The sequence below is a fragment of the Dermacentor albipictus genome, chromosome 7, assembly GCF_038994185.2.
Source record: "Dermacentor albipictus isolate Rhodes 1998 colony chromosome 7, USDA_Dalb.pri_finalv2, whole genome shotgun sequence".
Lineage (NCBI taxonomy): Eukaryota > Metazoa > Arthropoda > Arachnida > Ixodida > Ixodidae > Dermacentor > Dermacentor albipictus.
Window position 1 is genome coordinate 18937355 of NC_091827.1, and position 21598 is coordinate 18958952.

The 21598-nt window shown below is 45.3% G+C and overlaps 1 protein-coding gene and 1 pseudogene across 1 annotated transcript; one reads left to right on the plus strand and one right to left on the minus strand.

The window, feature by feature from the left end:
* Window positions 1-1880: 1880 nt before the first annotated feature.
* Window positions 1881-19564, minus strand: LOC135896636 (carboxypeptidase inhibitor SmCI-like). The gene is made up of 7 exons (XM_065425114.2): window positions 19480-19564; window positions 11322-11493; window positions 10119-10352; window positions 9609-9785; window positions 7374-7547; window positions 6158-6337; window positions 1881-2028 (listed from the first exon to the last, which is right to left on the minus strand). The coding sequence occupies exons 2-7, from the start codon at window positions 11362-11364 to the stop codon at window positions 1988-1990; spliced, it is 849 nt and encodes a 282-aa protein (XP_065281186.1). The 5' UTR covers window positions 11365-11493; window positions 19480-19564; the 3' UTR covers window positions 1881-1987.
* LOC135896643 (U2 spliceosomal RNA) lies at window positions 11063-11205 on the plus strand (annotated as a pseudogene).
* Window positions 19565-21598: the final 2034 nt, after the last annotated feature.

The window sequence follows — 21598 nt, forward strand, 5'->3', positions numbered from 1 at the left end:
TCTTTCTAAGCGCACTAAGGCAATAGGTTCTCGCACACCTGCGGATTGTTGCATTTACGACGCAACATTTTGTTGGAAATTATCAATTTGCGAAGTCCATATAGCAGTTTGAAGCCAAAACGGACGAAGCTTAGACAAATCCATTAACCGTCATCATTCCTCCCATGTTCTGAACCGCCATACTTGAGGCTACTGTATATACAGATACTCGCGCCAGGATTCCTCTCTGTAGTTAGGGGCAACGCCTTTAATCGGGTGCGCACATTTTGTGCATTCACCATAGCGAGTCTACTACATGCTAAACATCTGGGGTTTGTTGCACACGTGTAGTACATATCTTACCATTTAGCAAATGCCAAAGCGCAAAACTGTCACTTCTGTATTTAGCGCTGTTAACGGCGCTCGCTCCAACTTCCAATCTGCTGCATTGCGCCGGACAGAATGAATACTATTGGCTCCGTCATGAATAACGACGACTCTGACGATAGCAGTGACAACTATAGACAATTTGTACAGACGTCATCGCGGCCGCCATCTTTAAGTACTAGCACGTCGAGAACCAGTGCAATCAAGAAACGTGACAGCACGACGGGCCCATCTTATGACGAACGACAAAGCGATAACAGTGATAAACCGGTGAAAAACAGCCACCGTCAATAAGCAAAGAAGTGTGCGCGCGATAATACAATGCATTGACGTCATCGTGGCCGCCATCTTTAGGCACTAGCGTAGCGAGAGATGCGTCCGTGTTGTCACATGAAAACTATTTATAGCATAGCGCTTATGTGAATGGCTGGCAGTCTGACTTGGGCTAGTTGGTGGTTTATTCCAGTATAGTGAACAGCCGCAGAGAGCGAGAACGATGTTAACGAGACCTCTTCGTCTCGTCAGCGACACAAAACGCCCTTATGAATTTATCGCGGGCGAGCGAATTTATCCCTGCCTTGAGACGCTTGGCGCGTTTCGATTTGGCCACCTCAACGAGCTGAACCGTTGCAAGACATTGCGTTGCAATTCAGTAGCGTCTGTGCGTGTTCGCAGCGTTTTCTGCACTTCGAAAAGTGGAGCTTGCTCTGCAATTTACGACAACGAAGGCATATAAAGCGCAATAAACAAAGCCGCAAGAACGTCTGAATCCGCAAGCACGAAGATCAGACAAATCCATACCACATCCCATCATTCACGGGGTTACTGTGACATGGTGGCTCGACGATCGCAGCGCCAGAGTTCCCTCTAGTAATTAAATTTAGGAAACTCTATGACATATGCACCGCTTGTGCGTCGCTGGTTGATAGTCATGAAGGAACTCGATACCTCTCGTATTCTTCAATTTCCTACTACGTCAGGGGGGTTAGCGGGACATGTTGGGAATCAAATCCAAGACTGGTACGTAGCAGTGTCCTAATAAACAGTTATGTCAAGCATTATTCGTCGTGTTACATAAAGTAACATTCCTGTCCGTGAGTACTATATCTTCAGCTACTATAAGAAAACCAAAAGGATGTAGAAGCATGTGGAGGTCAGGCTCTCTGTGAGGCGTAGTAGACGCTAATTTTCGTAATTTTACTGCCTGTTTTAAAGGGAGGAATATGTGACGGCACCATGTCTTGTGTGACGTTTGGTATAAGCGTATTCCCCAGATCATCTGAACATGACGAGATGCAAAATAACGACGTGAGCAATCCTGTAAAGCAAATTAGCTTAGACGATAAAACAGACAAATCTATAGCAGATATTTTGTTGGCGTTGAAAACGATGTGCAGAGTTCCAGGAATCGTAAAAAAATGACTTAGGCTAGCAGATTGATTCGAATGTATACACTGATATGATGGTTTTTATTTCTCAGAAGTGACTGTGAAGTAAGTAATGTTCCTTTCCGTTTCGGTCACATAGAAGTACCAGCAGGAGATATAGATCCACAAAACGTCTACAAGGTGGCAGTGTTGCGACTGTACAGCTTTCGTGAAGGACATATCCATTCTTGTTTTCACTTCATATACCGATATCGTTTTATAGGCGTGTGTTTTCCTGGAAAACAAATTTAACAGGAGTTGTAGTGTGCGGTATTAAATATATTGCGTTCGATGCGTGATTGCCGTTAGACTCGTGTGGGGGCCGCACTTCTTTTCCCTACAACTTTGACGAGGCGTGACCTTTACACGGGATTGAACTCGATGGTCAAAATGGTGCCGGCACAGCCTTGACTTGTGCAGACCCCGGATACCCGGATGCACCATTGCATCATTGCAACTCGCTGCTCTCGCCATCTAGTAGCGGCATGCGGAAGCACGCAGATCGCGAAAATTCGCCGATGCCCGAGCGCAGCATAGAGGGACGTAACGTGATTGCTTATCCGTCGGAATGACATGACATGACAAGAACTCTATTTCAGTCCTGAGGGACTGAGATCTTGGGGAGCCGAAGTCGAAGGCTCCCAAAGATCAAGTCGGTGGCTCCACCCACGATGGGACCGGGAGATGAAGTCCCGCCACATTGTCGTGGGCCCTCTGGACAGCCTGGAATTCAATGTGGAGATTGCTGCTCTTGAGAGATTCCTGCCATTATTATTTCGTGATGGGTGGCGAGGCTTTAAGGGCTGGGCACAGCCAGAGAATGTGTTCAAAAGAGCATGAGTCATGACCAGATTTGGAGCACGACTGTGAGTGGCCAGGATCTATTCTGTTAAGGGACCGAGGAGCTGGATACGAACGGGTTTGCAGAAGTCTGAGTGTGCTAGCCGTTGGAATGTTCTTTTTTTCCCCCAAATTTTGGGCTGCCAAGTTGAGGGTGCGGCCCTAACACAGGTGTGGCCCTTACACGAATCTATACGGTACTTAGTGCAGCGTGGAAGTTCTTAAGGCCTTACTAGAGTTCTCGCAGTGTTTGCCAGGAGTATCGGGAATATTATATTCAATATTACGCCGGGGCTTCTCTAGACGTGTCATTAAGTTGCAAGCTTATAATCGCCGTCCATATACTAAATGATTTTTAAAAATCAAAGAGGTGCCTGGAGATATTGGCGGTGCTCGATTTGCACCCACGATAAGAACAACGCAAGTTCAAAGCAGAGGTATGCAAACACGACACAGGCTGTCAGCCAGACTACGGCACTGTGATCGTGAACTTCAATTCTCCTGGCCAATTTGAAGCGTAGCAATGTTATTTTTAATATTCTCCACGCATACACCAGCTAACGTGAATATGCTCTAGAAAGCTGGCTGCCGTGAGAACGCATACTGAAGCGAGACAGGCTGGCACCTGCGGCCGCCGCCCACTTGAACGAAAACGACAAAGTGCGTGGTGGTACGCGTGCTATCTTAGTGTCAACCGTTAATCAAAGAACACCGTTTTGCAAAGGTTTAGCGTGTTAACTTCGTGACAATATTTCGGGCTCATAGATGAAGAACAAAAGAAATGCAGTGAAATCCGGATAATTCGAAATCTCTTTATCCGAATTGACTGATAATTCGAACTGCTCCATAGGTCCCGGCAAAGTCCCATGCACTAGAATAGAGAAACACTCCCGCGAATTCGAACTCCCAAGAACCACGCAACGGGTTTTTGCCGAGACCGAGCCGGAGACCGAGACCGAGCCGGAGACCAAGACCGAGCCGGAAACCGAGACCGAAGCCGAGACCGAGCCGGAGCAAGCGGATCAGCGCGCGCCCTCCTTTCCCGTCCGGCTTAAATGGAGTCGGAAAGGAGACTCATGCTTGATACACGTTATACCACGCGCTCATTTACGTACCCCTCCTATAACGCGCGCGCTCGCCCACGTCATCTACACCAGTACAGACACGCGGGAGAACGACGCGCGTCAAGTCACCATACTTCAATGCTCACCCTCGCACGTTTATGCCGAACCTATAAGCTTCTTCCGGGCGCATGTCGTCGAGCACTGATTGGCGGAAAGATAAGACTCCTTCGATACGAGCGCAGTGACGGTTTAGGGTTTGCGCGCTGTGTCGCACAATTGATTGGGTGCCTTGTTCGAGGGGGCTCTCCTTCGCTCGAACTCCGTTTTATTCGAATAAACTTCCGGTCCCCTCGGAGTTCAAATTCACATAACTCGACTTCAGGTCTTTAGATGTCGCTTCAGATAATGAATCTGCACGTTCGACCTCAGGAAGAAGGTGCTTATTTATTTGTTTATTTATTTATTTATTTATTTTTGCTTATTTTGCTATAGACCCTTTTCATGCTTACAATCGGAGTTCCCAGAAGACTTTCGGTTAAGCCATAGAGAAAGCCTCAGTAGTGGCATATGTTACAAAAGCCTATAAACTTATAGGACCCTCAAGCTGGCACCAGTTTTGCTGCAGAGTTGGAACGTTTTACAGGTGAATTGTAGTGTTAAGTGCAACAAAAAAAAGCCCCTACATGAGCTTGATGTTCAGCGCACGTTCCTTATATCTGAAAACACCAAGAATATGTGCCTGGAGTACACTATGCGACAAAATACTTCTTTTTTTCTTGGCTTGGACTGTCGAAAACGGCTGACCGGAAGTTCCCTGGGGTCATGAACGCACTGCTGCCACATCGCGGATGCAAAAGGTCTATTTCTCATTCCCAAGAGACGGGTGAATTTCATTCAGCGGACAATGCAAGTTCACATTCTATGTAGCATTCCTGTTTTATTTCGATAGCAATTACACGGACACTCCAGGCGCATTCTTGCCGCCGCCGCGATGTTCGGTATAAAGTCCAAGGGCGACAACTCCGTCGCCGCGCACCGTATGATGTATGTGCGAGTGAAAGCGCGCGAGTGGAGCCGACGATTGCGGCTCAATCTGGCACTTTTCTCATCGCTAATTAAACATCTTCATAAAACTGATCTACTTCCTCATCGTCGAGACTGGATGTTGGAGCGTAGGCTTGTACTACCTTTAATTTATACCTCTTATTAAGTTTGATTACGACGATACTGCTACCCTCTCGTTAATGCTGTAGAATTCGTCAATGTTGCCCACTATGTCCTTATGGATTAGGGCTCCTACACCGTATTGCTTATCAGTGAGACCTCTATAGCTGACAATTTGTAAGCTTCACCACTTGTTCTAATCTCACCAAGGCCGATATTATCCCAAACAACATCCGAGTTCCTCAAAGAGTCCTGCTAAGCCAGCCTCAGAGTTCAGCCTATGGTTCAGCTTTCAAAGGTTCACAGGGTGAATGGGCATTCGGATTCCGAACCACGCATGGCCAACCACTTCTCTACCACCAAAGTTGCTCAAGCTTTGTTTTCATGTGTACAAAGGTATCCCTCGAAATTTTAAGAACGGCAGCCCACAAACAAATGTAATGTAAAAAACACCACTGACAGCACATGTCCTTTATGTTAGCTCTTCTCAGAACGAAATATTTGGAGATCGACCCACCCAAGAGGCCGCGTTTCTACCAGAAAGCTCGCCTTCGTGCGTAGCGTTCGCAGCCAGTGTTTCCCGGTAAACGTTACGGTTACGTGGGCTGCAGTTGCCGGGAAGCATGAAAAGCAGTAAGGGGTCTTTGAACGCAATCGAAGCTTAAGCGTCCTCCAATTTTTGTTTTCTTTTCTCCCTTTCAAATAAAAGATAAGCAGAGCAGAAACGAAAATATCGCAGTATATGGGGAGCACTACTCTCCGTGGTTGCTCAGTGGCTATGGTGATGGGCTGCTCAGCACGAGGCCGCGGGATCGAATCCCGGCCACGGCGGCCGCATTACGATGGCGGCGAAAACACCCGGGTACTTAGATTTAGGTGCACGTTAACGAACACCAGGTGGTCGAAATTTCCGTAGTCCTCCGCTACGGCGTGCTTCATAATCAGAAAGTGGTTTCGGCACGTAAAACCCCCATAATTCAATTTTTATGGGGAGCACCATCGCGCAGGGTGGTTCAACCCGGATGTGCGCGAGTGTTAATGGTCACATGACTGGATGACGTCACGCATTGAGTACGTCCGGTTGCGATTCATCGCCACGCGCTCTGCCGTCCGTGTTCCGGCTTGATGCCGACAGTGAACATTCTCACAACACCCGTGAGAAGTTTTGAGCATGGGCGCAAGGTGTTCTGGAATCAACGACACACACACACCGTTCTTTTTCAAAACACATTGAGAACTAAAGAGAAGAAGACAGCCAGAATAGTTGTGCCACCCCTCCACGAGAAAAGTACTTACGCTTGCACACTCGTTCGCATTCGGCTTTGTTTGGAAATCTGTTGTATTTCGGGCCCTTCTTCTTCCGGAAAAAAGTTCTCGTCAGTGTGCATTCATTGGTGTCGGCGTCGTAGAAGTAGCTTGTGAAGGGCCTGAACCACTGGGTATTTTTTTGCGTATACTTTAGGCACCTCGAGTTTCCTGGTTTAAGAAAGAAGGAAAGTTTAAAGCTTTTTCCGGCACCTGTAGCCTATTGCAGTGCTCTACAAGAATACCCACACACAAAAGAATATATATAATAATAGCGCTACCGTTGCTTTGATAGATAAATGATGCACAAGCTTAATATTTAAGGTCTTGATATCTGTAGATGAGGTTAAATCATTCCGCTTCGTCAACAACACACTACCATATGTTTCTTCGACGGTTTCTGCGCATACAGTGCTAACGGTGACATAACTTTTTTTTTATGTACAGAGGTAGTGTTTAGTCCTTTTCCAGTTAAGTATACCCATGCTAGCTAAGCACCAAACATACCGAAACAATATTCACGAAAATTTCCTCATCTTTAAATTGGAAGGTGGGCAAAGGTTCGGTGACGCGTGCTTATTTATTTTCTTGTTGCTTATCTTGATTTCAATTATGTTTAGACAATCGTTACGTACATATCTGATACAATGAATAGCAAAGCGAAACCGACAAAGACTATTTGCTGATTACTCGTTACTTTACCAGAAGCAAGCAAATCTTCATGACTAGCAGTAAAATTTTATCAATAAATATATTGGATGATTAACTGTTTAGGACAAAGAGAAAGAGGAGAAAAAAATTATATCGGATGCTGCAATTGCTTTTTTTTTTCGCTTTAAGGAACACACTGTAGAGTATAATTAAGTTGAGCGGTATTATAGTCAATTACACAATATCAGAGCCATCACTGTTACAAGGAGAAGAGGCTTGGTAAACAAGGAAAGACGCATCAATGAAAACACGGATGGCAGTGTGCCATCTTTATGTTCTCGCACAAGCTCACTCGTTTGACATGTTTCTCGTATGTTTTCTGTAACCTAAACGACATTGTACCAGAAAACAGCGAGTGCGAGCAACTTCTTAGGCGTCTGTCGCGGAATAGGAACCGTCCTGATGCACATCATTCGATCTCGGCGGAATAGGTTTGCAGAATAGATTGTTTGTAGAATAGATTGTTTGAATAGATTTGTAGAAAAGAGGCGATTACTTGCGCACGTCATCCAGCAGCTTTTTGCATCCTTGAAGTTGTTTCGGTTGCCTCCGCAACCAGTGTAGACGAACTGTTCACAAGATTGAAATGCTGTGTTGAAGCCGAAGCGAACCACTTCTAAGAAGCAATCGCCTTCGTCTATCGGAAGGGAGCAGGCGTCGTTAATGAACTCTGGAAAATGGAAAACCGGAATTTGTGACGCGGAAGAATAAAGGGGCGTAGGGCGATCTCAGCTATTACTAGTCATATGTACTATAATATGACTGGTGGTGCATTCGACTTGTTCCCACCGCACTACGACACTGTTTGCACCGAGGCAGAGGCCTCTGGGACATTGGAGCCAGCTCTATGGGAACTCTGAGAAACTCTGGAAAAAAAAACTTTGGAGAAGCCAAGAATCGTCAATAAATCTGAATTTGTTGAGTACTCCCTAGTTTGTTGCAAACGAGGGTATGCTTCTAAGTATTTAACACAAAATATAAATGAATAATTGGAAATGCCTCGTGCCGATTTAGATTTTACTTACGAAATTCAAACAAAACAACTTTCATTTCCTTGAGCCAACGAGAACAGAAAGCTGCGCATACATTGCACGTATACAGTCAACCACGAAAGTTGAGGAACCACGGGATCTCAGAAAACGTTCAATTTCCGAACAGCCTGTAACAGTAGCCAGTAAAACCGAACATCACATTGTTTTCACATACACTGGTAGAGGCCGTAAAAGCGAATACTATAGGCTGCGTTGTTGATTGGCTAGGGCTGCTCATCTCCTCCTCGCTCGTACAGCTGCATCCAATCAGCAGCGGCAGAAATGGACAGTCCACTAGGTGGAGTCTTACAGAATACCCCTCCTGGAGTTCTTTAATTTGCACCTTAATCTACGTAAACGAGCGCCTTATTTTTCTTTCCGCCGCTACAAGAATGCGGCAGCACCGGCCGGGTATCCAGCCCCCACTGTGCCACCCCGGCGGGTCGGTTAGTTAAGCAGGCAACCTGAGTGGCCCTTGTCGTAGGCAGTGACACTTTTCAAAACGCGAAAATTTCGCAGTTATCTTGCACTCGCCAGCTCCGAAAAGTTGTACGTAAACGTCTGTATATCTTCGCAAGCAATGAAGTGAACAATTTTCTTTCCTTCGTACACGAGACACAACAAGTAAAACGTTCATTTATGAGCTTTAATAAAGAAAAACACTTTTCTGTCAGTTTTTTTATGACTGTCAGTAACGCGCAGGTTTGAGCTAGTTGGCGTGTCCATTTTTTTTTTTTTTTGTCTTGGCTTAAGTCTGTTTCATTTGTCTTTGTTGTCGCTGCTTTAAAGCAAGGCCTGCGCTACTCCTCACGAGGATTTGAATAACCTTCAGTGTGCCCTTCCGAAGGTGAAAACCTTAACGAGCAACTCGACAAAACATGGGCAAAGAAGACAAGTACAGAGGACGGGCGCGTGTCCTGTGTACTTGTGTCATCTTTGTCCGTGTTTAGTTGCGTTGCTCGTCAAGGTTTTCAGCTGTGAACCAACTAACCAAATAAAGGTTTTATTGCTTCTGAAGGTGTGGGGCGAAATCGACGGCCAGTACCTCAGTTCCAAGATGGATGTATCCCCGAAGCGAGTGAAGGCCTCGGACAATGCGAAGAGGAAAGCTTCTAGAGAGCTGACAGTTCTTTTTTTTTTGTTGTTGTTGTTCTCAGAGTTGAAATAGATTGTTCATTATGCTTCGCGGTTATACACCTTGCTTCTCGTCGTTCACTCCCTAGTTTGGTAGAAACAAGGCTGTGCTTCTAAGTATTTAGCACAAAATATAGCTGAATGATTGAAAGTGTAGGGGATGAAAGTACCAGCGCAAGGAAGTTTGGGGCAAGCGTTTATATTAACGGGTCACATGCTACAGAGAAACTGAAGTGCCAGAAACACGTCCTTCATGATGAACTCTCCACACTTCCAAAATTAAACTATCTCTCTCTGCATAAGTGCCGGCTATATTGACTCAATTATTGTGTGCTGATTTATTACATAACTTGAAGCGAAGCGCAAAAAAACACGAGGACGAGAGAATGAAACGAAGACACAGTGCTCTCTTTTCCTTGTCCTCGTTTCTTTTTTTTCGCGCATCACCTCAAGTTGTGCAGTACCAACTAGCCCACCAGCTCTGACTTTGCTTTACTGCTTTACTGCGTCATTACTAGGGGACATAACGTGGCCACTTTCGGGATAGCGGCTGCCGGACGTCTTACCTGCACATTCAGTAAGGCAGTCCAACTTCGTGCGAAATGTGTTGCTGTTCTCATCGCAACCGCCGTACATGTAATACTGGCACTTCCTGCTGTCCGGGTCAAACCAAAAGCGCAGCTCTGGCCGCTCCTTGCAGAGGCTATCGTTCTTCGGACCACCGCACATTCCGTAGTGTTCATCTGTTGACGTCACAGAGAAAATGTGAACGCGTTCCGCATTCGAAATCAAAGGTATGGCGACAGGTCGTCTTGCAGGGATGAAAAATTTTATCAACATTAAAGAAATTGCTGCCATGCACGAGCAATAGAAAGACAGAAACAATAAATGACGGCACACTTGTGCGACCTTGGAGACGCACAACCTAACCTCCAGCGAAGCTGCTTCGTTCGAGCAGTTAGCAAATGGGTTTCGCTTTAGTAAGAGAACGTTGTCGTTATAGAGGCTGCAGCTTGTTGCACCGTATACATTCGACAACTTATCTCTTCTTGTGTGTTTGTGTGTGGTGTTCTTACCTCTGCACTCTTTGTTACAGGCTTCTATAGTTTCAAAACTGTTTCTTCCAGCGTCTTGCATATCCGTGTAGAATTTCTCGCATTGTGCGGCAGTCACGTTGTAGAACCACTTCAGACGAGCTGTTGACGTTCGGACACTCCTGGGTGGCTTTTGGCACATTGAAGGGGCTTGTCTTGTTTCCCATTCCTCAGAAGAGCCGGAATAGTCGTTGTTCGAAGAGACGCAGCAAATCCCTAAATGAGCACCAATAGCGTTACATTATAGAACGCGTAACAGAGGACATGCAGGCCATAGTATTAGTATGTGGCGCAAAAGCAAACCAGAAGAAAAAAAATGTATCAGATCTACGCACGCTTCAGGAGAGAGAGAGAGAGAGAACATTTATTTACAATGAGATTGGGTGACTTCCTCGTAGGGTGGAGCCCTTAGTTAAGGAAACTGCTCGTCTGAGGCAGAGAATAGCCTCGTCTTTCATTTCATTCATCATGCACTAGCTTACTTTCTAAGCCTTCATTTCAAACATTATCAAGATCCAATGCACATGGCGGAAACTTAGAATCTAAGGGAAGCGAAGCTTTTGGTGAACTGGGTACTCAGATGGCAATGTAATTAACTGCGATCCATATGATTGTGTTTATTTTCATCCTAAAGAAAAGTATACTCTCACACAAAGTTTGTTCATCACATAGACAACAACTTTAAATTCTCGGCGCTGCCGATGTATGTATGTATGTATGTATGTATGTATGTATGTATGTATGTATGTATGTATGTATGTATGTATGTATGTATGTATGTATGTATGTATGTATGTATGTATGTATGTATGTATGTATGTATGTATGTATGTATGTATGTATGTATGTATGTATGTATGTATGTATGTATGTATGTATGTATGTATGTATGTATGTATGTATGTACGCGGATATATGTTGTTTCTCTTACAACGCCGCATTTATGTGGTTCATTTGGACCCAAGATATTAAACTTATTTTTCGAAGTTGGCAGAGTGCTTGGAGCCTGCTTCACCTCCGCCACCGGTCTGCCCTGCATTTCACTATTTCAAGGATCGGCCCACGTATTCCTATTCACGCGCCGTGATACGGACGTATGAGCCGGCCAGGGTACACCCCCCCTGGTAACGCATGCAGGGGATGCATAGGAGGCTAGAGGTAAATAGCTTCACTGTGGAAACTTACCCATGAGCAGGAGCAATGAAGGCAGATATCGAACTACATCCATAGACTCTTTCACCGGCCGAGGAACGATGACTGAAGAACCTGTGCAGTTTCTTGGTTGTCCATTTTATAACTGACGTGTTTGTGTTAGGCAGCAGACATTTTTCGCGTAGAAGAAAAGAAAAAGGTACAACTGAAAGAGAAAAAAGTGTGATGTATCAGTCGACTGTTTTTTTTTTGTGTGTGTGTGATGCCTTTGTTGTATGAAATACGGCTCAGTGCAGCTGGTGTGGTGACTCCACCAAAAGGTCTCGGCCTTTAAAATGCCTCGAAATGAATTTATATGCGGGTCAACGGAATATACTCTGCATCCATCGACGATTTAAAACAACCTTTCACAGCACACCTCTCAAGAGGTGATATTTAAACATGCTTATGAGCACTTTTGCTTGAAACTGGTACTTCAGCATACTACTTTTAAATTAGAGCCCCCTAAAGTTAACTATATTCAGTTTGCGGTCTGCTGTTCGGGATGCATGATTGTTAGTAGTTCCAACATGTTTTTTTTCTGATTTCCACTCACTGCATGCCACGCTCGGCAACTCTTCTTGCTCCAGCATTACGCCTCCTTGAACTTTATTCTTGCAGAGTAAGCTCTCGCTAGGGAGCAGTGTTTCTGAAAACGTTCTAATTATGCGATTGCCATCGAACCTTTACCGGTCATTGGCTGTCACGGACACTAGGGAATGTGTGACAGTCACTGATTAAGTGATCGTTAGTTTTAGGTAACGACTATAGCCAGTGGCGTAGCCAGAAATTTTGTTCGGGGGGGGGCTACGCCACTAGCCCAATATATATATATATATATATATATATATATATATATATATATATATATATATATATATATATATATATATACATACATATGTAGCTGCACGTTGCAGCTCAGCCTCCTCCTTAAGAGGCAGCTTTAGCTCGGGTGCTCCTATTAAGTACATGTAGAAGGGGAATTCGTTTTTCCTTGCAAGCACTTCATTAAATTTGAGGAGGTTTGTTGCATTTAAAAGGAAAAGTTTAATTCTAGTGACTACTGGCTTCGAATTTTTCATTTAGGTCGTCAATTATTTATTAAAATTTGGCCAAAATTGAAAATTTTCAGGAAACGAAACTATCAAGTTTAAAACTCCGTGACTCAACAATGAAAAATGATATCACAATTTTGTGAATTGCATCTCATAGTACATCTACAGCGGACAAAATAGATATGTTACACATGAATCTCAAAAAAATTTTGTATTGTGGAAATACGGCTTTTGCAGAACCCTTGTACACAACGTAACCAATTCACGTAAGATACAAATTGACACAGCAAACTTGTCCGCTTTGACTGTTATAATAAATGCAGTTTACAGAACCACAATATCTGTTCTTCATGCATAGCTATTAGTTTGTAAACGTTGTGCTTCTATTTTTTCAAACTTTCGAATTTTCCAAAATATTTTAAACAAAATTCAGGCCCTAAATTGAAGTTCTGTTTCCAACAGACACTAGGATTTAACTTTCTCTCTCAAATGCAACCAATTTCAATAAAAGCAATTAGCAGGATTATCTCAGAAAAGTGTTTCTGCGTTATACAAGTATTTGAATAGGCCGCGTCGGATTGGGCCCGAGCTAAAGCTTCCTCTTAAACAATTTATCGAGGGATCAAATACATGAATAATAACTGCATTGTCATTGCCAAATATGCTGCAAACGAATTCTTGAAAGCTACGCACTGCAAATACAAGTAAAACATGTATTTTTTCATAAAATATTATACTCGTATGTGCCAAAAATTGTGTCCAACATAACCGACGTCAATGCTTCCATGTTTTTTGTCTACTTATTAAGTAAAGAAAATATCACACGAACTTTAGAAATATATCAGTTCGAAACCAGGAAAGCAGTGCATGCCGTTGATATGAAAAATTAAAAGGCAATGAACTGAACAAGTTGATGACAAATATGTTAATGAAACTTTGTCATTCAAGAACCGTGCTTACATTCTTGTATATATGCAATGGCCAGTGAAATATCTCAATGACGCTGTCGTTTGTTCCAATGTATTACGCAGGAGTAGCGGTCCCTTGTCGTGTATCGTGAGTAATTGCACCGAAGTTATAGTCGCGACAGAGAGCACGTATAAAAAGCAGGAGTTCTGCTAGATATATAAGGGCAAGTCAAATGAATGAGCCAACAATGGGGTACTTTATTTAAAAGTAGTCTTCATGAGAATTTAGACATTTGTCCTATTGACTAACGAGTTGCGTGATTCCCGTCTTATAAAACTCCCTGGGTTGCTGCTTCAAAAAGTCTGTATCTGGTTCCCTTGAGCTGTTTTTTCGATTTCCCCAAAATGTAGAAGTCGCAAGGTGACAGGTCTGAGCTGCATGGCGGATGTTGCAGCGTTTCCCACTTGAACTTTTCCAGTTTTGTATTAACCACATAAGCGACGTGGGGACAGACATTGTCGTGGAACAAGATGACCACATTCGTCAATTTTCCACGTTGTTCGTTCTTGATTGCGACACGCTGCCGTTCTGGCGTTTCACAATATCGGAAACAATTGATAGCCTCTCAAGATTTCGCAAATTCTATCAGTAATGGACCCTGTCGGTCGAAAAAAAAAGTCATCAACACCTTTCCAGCGGAAACGATGGCCTTTACGTTCTTTGGGCGTGGTAAATTCGAATGTTTCAGCTTTGTTGTCGTGTTTCAGGCTCGTAGTAGTGGCACCAAGGTTCGTCCCCGATCACAGTTGCAAACAAGTCGTCATGCTCATTGTGATACCCGATCAGATGAGTCAAGGCAGCGCGAAACTTCTCCGTCTTCTCGCGATGGATAAAAATCTTGGGGATCCATTGCGCACCAAAGAGCCGATAACCGAGAAGCTCATGAATTATGGCGTGAACCGTACCGTGACTGATGTTCAGACGGCCTGCCAATTCATCGATACTTATCCTCCGTTCTTGTTTCAGCTGCTCACGAACCTTTGAAATTGTGTGAGGGGTGATTGCACGATGGTTTTGGCCCGGTCTTGCAATGTCTTTGCAACGTCCTTTGAACCGTTTGCTCCAACGCTTCACAGTGGTCAATGAAATGCAGTGTTCAACGTACACGGCAGTCATATGGTGATTAATTTCTGTTTTGGAAACACCTTCAGCTGTGAAAAACTTCGCGACACCGAGCTGTTCAACTTTTGAAGTGTCCATTATGTGACGCAACCATATTCAACCCAGTGTATGAGAGCATTAAAGAACATTTATCTTCACACCTGCGTGCCACTTTTGTAAATGAGACATGCCGTTCTCCTGCGCGCATGCCTCGCAGATAATGAACCGAACCATTATTGCGCGGTTAGGATAGGCTCACTTTCATTTCACTCGCCCTCGTACATTAGAAATGCAAAGATACAATGGGATATGCAAATGCGAAAATACGGCTTGATAAAGGACAAAAAAGTGTCACTGGAAACAAAGTTCACTGCATGTATATACAAAGCCTCGCAACAAGATATTTAAGTGTACGTATAAGTCTCCAATGAGTCTATGTATGTAAGAAGTAACTGTATATAATGCGTCAAACAAGGCAAATAAACATGTTGCACAATCATAGATTCACAGAATCCTATATTCCGCCCCCATTCCATCCACTCCCCCGGATGTATTGCACGCGACGGAAGGCGGCGCGCTTGCTCCCCGCTTTTCTCCTTTGCGCACACAAGACTGAGCCACCATCGTCGGCTCACCCATTCCACCTCCCCTCCTACGCTTTCACTCGCACATACGGCATGCAGCGCGTGGTCACGATGTTATCACCCTTGTACTTTATACGAAACATGAGGGCGATGGCAGGAATGCGCCTGGAGTGTCCATATAACTGCTTTCGCAATAATATAATAAACGTATCCGGCAACTGAAGCATCCCGTCGCCCATTACTTTCCGCAAAAGAGTATCAAAATCGAACTTTCACCATGCGACAATTCGCTACGCCGCAACTATGTATTTTTTTTATGTGAGGCGGAGGCACCAAAATGAAAAAAAAACGCATAGGAAAGTATGTTGGCCAGAATCTAATGCCTACTTCGGGCACCTAATGGGGCTACGGAAGGAATACCGAAGAAAACATGAGACGCTTGGTCCACTGAGAACCATACGCATACTGCTCAGTATCCTACAGCGGCGTAACAAGACTTTCCGGAAAGGTTCCGCTCAAGGAATGCGGTGCAATCCTTCGAGTCCCCACAGTGATGGCGGCGAGCGACCATTGTTTTTTTTTTTCTCGTCTGCTAGCCAGAAAGCGTCCAAAACCCTGTCCAGTGAAAATCCACTCTGCCAGAGCAAACCGAACGCGCACCGAAGTGCACCGCACGGTGGTCGAGCCATACGAGAAAAACGTTTGCGCTCTGGCTGGCTCTGGCAGCCCGCGGGTAGGGTAGCGAGAACAAAAAAAAAAAAAATGAAGAGGCTCAATGTGTCCTCGCGAATAAAAGACAACGTAGAAAAAAATAAATAAGAACGTAGTTACTTTGGCTGGCTTTAGTGTCTTGACATGGATGTCCTGGCATAGGTTTTAAAAAATGTTGATATTTTTTTATGTGACATGACGGCACAAATGAACCACCCCAACGCTTCGTCTCATTGAACCTCGCTGCCTGCTTTGTCAACTCGTCTGCTAGTGTGTTAATTTGGCTTGTCTTGTTGTATGTTCCGATGTAAGACTTTAGAAAAGTCAATAGACCTTTGGCGTCAATTGTTTATAACAACACTAAACCCGCAAAGTTCCGCAATTGAAAATCTAAAGCACAACTTTGGAAATGTCAATGCACCTTTCACATCAAGAGCTTATGAGATTTACACCCACAAAGTTTCGCAATTGATATCCATGCGCTCCATAGATTCCGTGGCCTCAGTGAGATGCCGCGGCGAGCCCGCTCACCATCAAAGCGCCCTCGAAACATTGTGCTCGGATGGGACTGCTTGGCGTTATGTGACTCCCGGTGTATGGGCGTTGCCACGAAATCCAGCCCGAGTTTGCAATCTTCACGGTTAAATGTCTTTTCGAGCGTCAAGACATTCTAGACAAAATTCTAGACAAAATCCAGAGTGATTTCCGACGCCGGGGGTCGCTTTGGTCGCCATTGCATGGACAGCACGAAAAAATTTCGGGGGGGGCTGAAGCCCCATAAGCCCCCCCCCCCCCCTGGCTACGCCCCTGACTATAGCCACAGTCTGCAAACGCGGAAGCATAGTTTCCTTTTTCCTTCCTCCACGCTGCTTCGTAATCCGCCATTTTTGTCTTGATGTCCTGCAGTGTGACAGCGGCCTTCGCCGCTTGGTTGACCGGTTGTCATCCCGCAGCGAATGCTTTCCTATAATTCTTGATAATATACGCTTCTAGAATCGTTCTAGAGCACTGTAGTCAATTCAATTACGGGGTTTTACGTGCCAAAACAACGATATGATTATGAGGCACGCCGTATAGTGGGGACTCCGGAAACTTGGACCACCTGGGGTTCTTCAACGCGCACCTAAATCTAAGTATACCACGGGTGTTTTCGCATTTCGCCCCCATCAAAATGCGGCCGCCGTGGCCGGGATTCGATCCCGCGACCTCGTGCTTAGCAGCCCAACACCATAGCCACTAAGCAACCACGGCTGGTTACACTGTAGTCAGCATGCACCGCTGAAATGCGCATTTCCCATCTCAAGCTATCCCTTGTTTGGCGCATTGGATGCGACACGCTTTCCCAGCGTATTTCTCAGCGTATTCCCAGCGCTTTCCCTCGTTTACATGAGATGCGATACGCTCGAGAGTTGATACGATACGCTTTTGTCGCATGCGTGTAAACGCCCCTATAGACTAATCTAGATGGCTACGTTTTTGCATAACTGCACGGTCCGGAAACGTGCTGGAACCAGAAGTACGTCATGGCCATCATGCTTCGAGCACCAATTATAGAAAGACTAGCGTAACCGCGACTATAGAATTCATGTCCCGGCGGCAATGTGTGTTTGTGAGGTTACTTTTCGCCATTTGACTCGGCGCTGTCTGTAAAACCGTGTGTCCCAGCTAACGTTAGCCAAGCTCTTGAACGAAAAAAAGAAAAGATTATAAATGCCACGGTGCAAGACACAATTATAACACTTGCGGTGTTACAGTCGTCAGAGGTTTGACAACCGAATACCGTAGGCCTTGAAATCAAGCCTTAAAGGAGTACTGACACAAAAATTTGAAGTCGAGATAACTTCTGAGATCGATTTAGTGGGTCACACACACATCGTGTGTAAAATATCAGCGGCGAATATCGCTTAGAACATATTTAAAATCAATTTTAACGTACGTGCGCGCAGCCAACCGTAAAACAGAGCACCTCGCGACATTGACATCACCCGGGTCTGTAAATAGCCAAGAAAACGCTACGTCATGTGGCTACGTCACGAATTTTCGTTGGCTGCCATGCGGCTTTACACGTGCTCTTTACACGTGCTCGCCGTCGCCGGCCGCAATATCCGAGTCGCTGCTCTCCAGAGGGTCAAATTGAAAGTGATTGGCCACGTCTAATACGGCGGCGATTCCCACATGCAGGAAATCGTCGCCGCTGGACGACGAAAACGAGGACGACGACGACGATGATGGCGAGGACATGGCAAACCACGTGCAGGCGTAGCAGACGACTAGCAACACGAAGCTCGCGTGCCGGCGCGCCGCACGCTGGCTGCGCGGCAGAGCCTACGTCATGGCTTTTTGCGAACACGTGACCACTTTGTTTACACTCCCGGTGGACCGTTTCGTTGCTCTCTGAAATCGAAACTTGGACTGGTCGCTACAAAAAAGACTGCCGATAATTACCTGTCGCGCTCTGAAGTAAATGAGGTCTCATGTCGTGATTACTGGGTCATTAACTACTTATTAAAGCAGAAAAAACCACATGGATTTTTTTTGTGTCAGTACTCCTTTAAAGGCTAAACCCCATGAGCGCGATTTTGTGCGCGACAGCGACGAGCGACGGATCGGGCCGTCGCGTGAACAGGTCGCTCGGTCTTGTCGCGCGATCGCTCGGTTCTGCAAATCTAGAATACGTCGCTCGTCGACAGGAAGTGCTGCGAGCGACTAGCCAATAGCGCGAAGCCAGAATTAGATGTACATAACTCAAGAACTTGCGATTGTCGCACGGAACGAGCAAACGATTGAATTTTTATACGTGCAAGGATAAGAACCTACTGCAAGACTTTCAGAAATATCTTATGCTGCTTTTTACAGTAAAACACATCAACTTAAGTTAATAAAGCACGCGTCACGCTAGTTTCGGCACCTGTATTGCTGCCCTCATACCCGCAACACTGGGAAGACGTCGCTCGAAGTCGTCGCTCGCATGGAGTACAACTTGTAGGCGACGAGCGAACGCGACAGCCATCTCCATCGCGTCGCTTGTCGCTGTCGCGTGCAAGATCGCTTGCATGGTGTTTATACTTGAATCTTTTAATGAGTAGGTTGACTAATGTTAGCTGGGACACCTTGTATTTAGGTGTTCGCTGCCGCGTGACAACAACAAAGAAAAAGAATGACGAAAGAACCGAAGTAATAAAAATTTTCAAAAAAAAGGAGGAGATGATCGAATGCATTAACGTATAGCCGTCCGACTCGTGCTGTTGCACGTCTACGAAGAACTGACTGTTTATAAAGTTAGTTGGTATAATTTGTACTTGTTGGTGTAAAGTGTGACAGGAACAGGTCTCTAGAAAGGTCGAGAGGACACAAACGACAGCCCTGCGGATTCTTTTTTTTTTCCCCAGAAGAACACATATTCCGTCAGCAGATATAGGGAGCGTAGGAAATTTTAAAAAAAAACTTATCTGTCGTGAGCCGGTGCTGTCATCCTTGCCTTACTGCTGAAGCCTGTCTTTCGCGTTGAACATTAAAAAAGTCTGACGTCTGCAAAGACCTTAGCCGTAAAAGCCACTTCAAACAGTAGGCGTGTGCCAATCTTCAATGAACGTCTTTGACGCCAACCCGGCTAACTCGGTAATACGTGTCACTGCGAATGTGCCGGCAAGCGCGCTGCGCGTGTCCATTGCCCCTCGCTGTCGCAGCGCGATGTCTGCCCGCTGCTGGGTGACGTAAGCAGAACGTCACCTCGAGGGGCGTGGCCTTGCGCTCGCTGCAGCTTCCTATGGGCAACCAGCGCCGAAGCTTCGCGTGCCATCGGCAGCGCCGTAACACACAGCCTATAGCGAGCGGTGGACACAGTTTCCAGCATAGCACATGCAGTGATTTCGTGTCAGCAGATTCACCGATCGTCTCGAGACACTTTTCACGGCTCCTTACGTGACAGGGAAACGACATGCTATAGGACGTAGCAGCGCATGTGCTCAACGCATCGCGCATGGCCATGGACAGAACTTGGCTGGGCGCACTGAGCTATGCAAACGTTGATACAGGCGCGCGTCTGTTATCGTTAAATATGTCGTGTCATCTTCGCACCTTCCTATACCGGACGGTGTCAGTATACTTTAGTTACGCGTGAAAACTGTCGTAGCGCCTCCTGGCCACCGCTGCAGTTCCCAATACTGGCGGACAACTTTCTGTGGCTACGAAGGGAAAGAAAGCTACGGGCGACGTGGCTGCTGCACGTGTGTTACTGCGCCAAGTAGTCCGGTAGCGTTTGACAGTGCTTTTGGAAATCTCGGAACAGACGCAGAATCGACGCAGCTTCCTAGTGCGGCGGTTTCGCGTAGCCCCAGACGTGGAAGAGGAAAGCCTCAAAATAAGTGAACGTTTACAGCTCAGTGGCGTAATCTGCCTCATTTACCTGTTGCTAATAAGGCGTTTATGTTCTGTCTTCCCCAACCTAAACTAACGTGTTCTAAAACGTGGGACTCTTTTTCGGAAGCGCTCTCACTTGTGCCCGCTTTGCCTCCGCAGCTTTCCCTTCATAGCCACGGGAAGTTGTCTGCCGCGAGTATAGTTTCGGTTTCGCGCGCTCTGACCCGAACAGTGATATTTGCGGTAACGCACTTCTGCGGCAGTTGCGCAGACGACCTACTTTCTGAATAAACACATGGAGAGGTCACACGTACACCATAGTTGCCAGCCGTTGCATACGTCTGTCTCTCCTTAGGCAGCCTTTACCATTCGACGTCTTCATTTAGACAAGGCAATTTATTGGTCAATTTCACCATTTTCGATTTCTTTCGAAACAATGCAGGGTATTGCACTGCTGCCATTAGCTTCTTCAGCGAGCACAGCAGTCTACTACAAGCATTTTATGAGGTATTCTTCCTTTCTTTTTATTATTGTGCAACATATGCGAATGTACATTTTGTATATCATTTACAAGCTTCTCAGTTGAGCTAACATGCAGTTGTTGAAGGCACTAGATATTTCAAATATTGTAAATGAGCCTTTTGATGGCAACTAAACTTCCGGGAACATTTCCATTCATTTTTTTTTTTTTGATATCGTGAACTTTACATATTCCATAGGATAGTCAAAGGTGATTTTTCTGGAATATTCGTATACGATTCGATTCGGCAATACCTCCATTCGACCATGCCTAATCTAGACCTTATTGAAACTTATTTCTGATGTCAGGACGAAACTGTTTCATTAGCAACAGCAATAAGGATTGCTAAGAATAACAAAATGCGAGTGCAGGAGCCGATAACGAGAAATAAATAAGCCTTTTCGAGGCGACAAGGCGCATAGGACGACATTTGACAACTATCTCGTCAAAGGAAGTGTCGAAGTCTTTCTTTGATGCAAAATTGTTTCTGTGTAGGATCGGTGTTTTCGAGAAAAAAGGCCCGCACTTTGTCGTAGTGACGTTGTAGAATCGCTATAGATATTTTGTAGGCATGTGGGCGATTGGCGGTGGCTTTTGACATTTCAGATGAGCCGCACCTTGTTTTCCATTGTTCTTCCGAATAGTCGACTTCCGAGGAGACGAGACATATAGACCTACAGAAAGGTCAACTAATGTTATTGTGTGCGTGGTAACCTACACGGTCATTACAGCCATGCGCACATCGGTATAGTAGAATTATGATAGACGTTAAAGTGTATTGTCACGACCTCTGTTTGGTGCTGCTCTCTGTCTTAAAAATAAAAGATATATCAGTCATTGCAACTACGAATAGTGCAGTGAAACTACGCACACGCTCCTTTTTGACAAGGAGGAGGAGGAGGAATTAACTTTTATTGTAGAACCAGCACTTTATGATGGCCGGGCCTACGCCTCCCACGAAGGGACGCC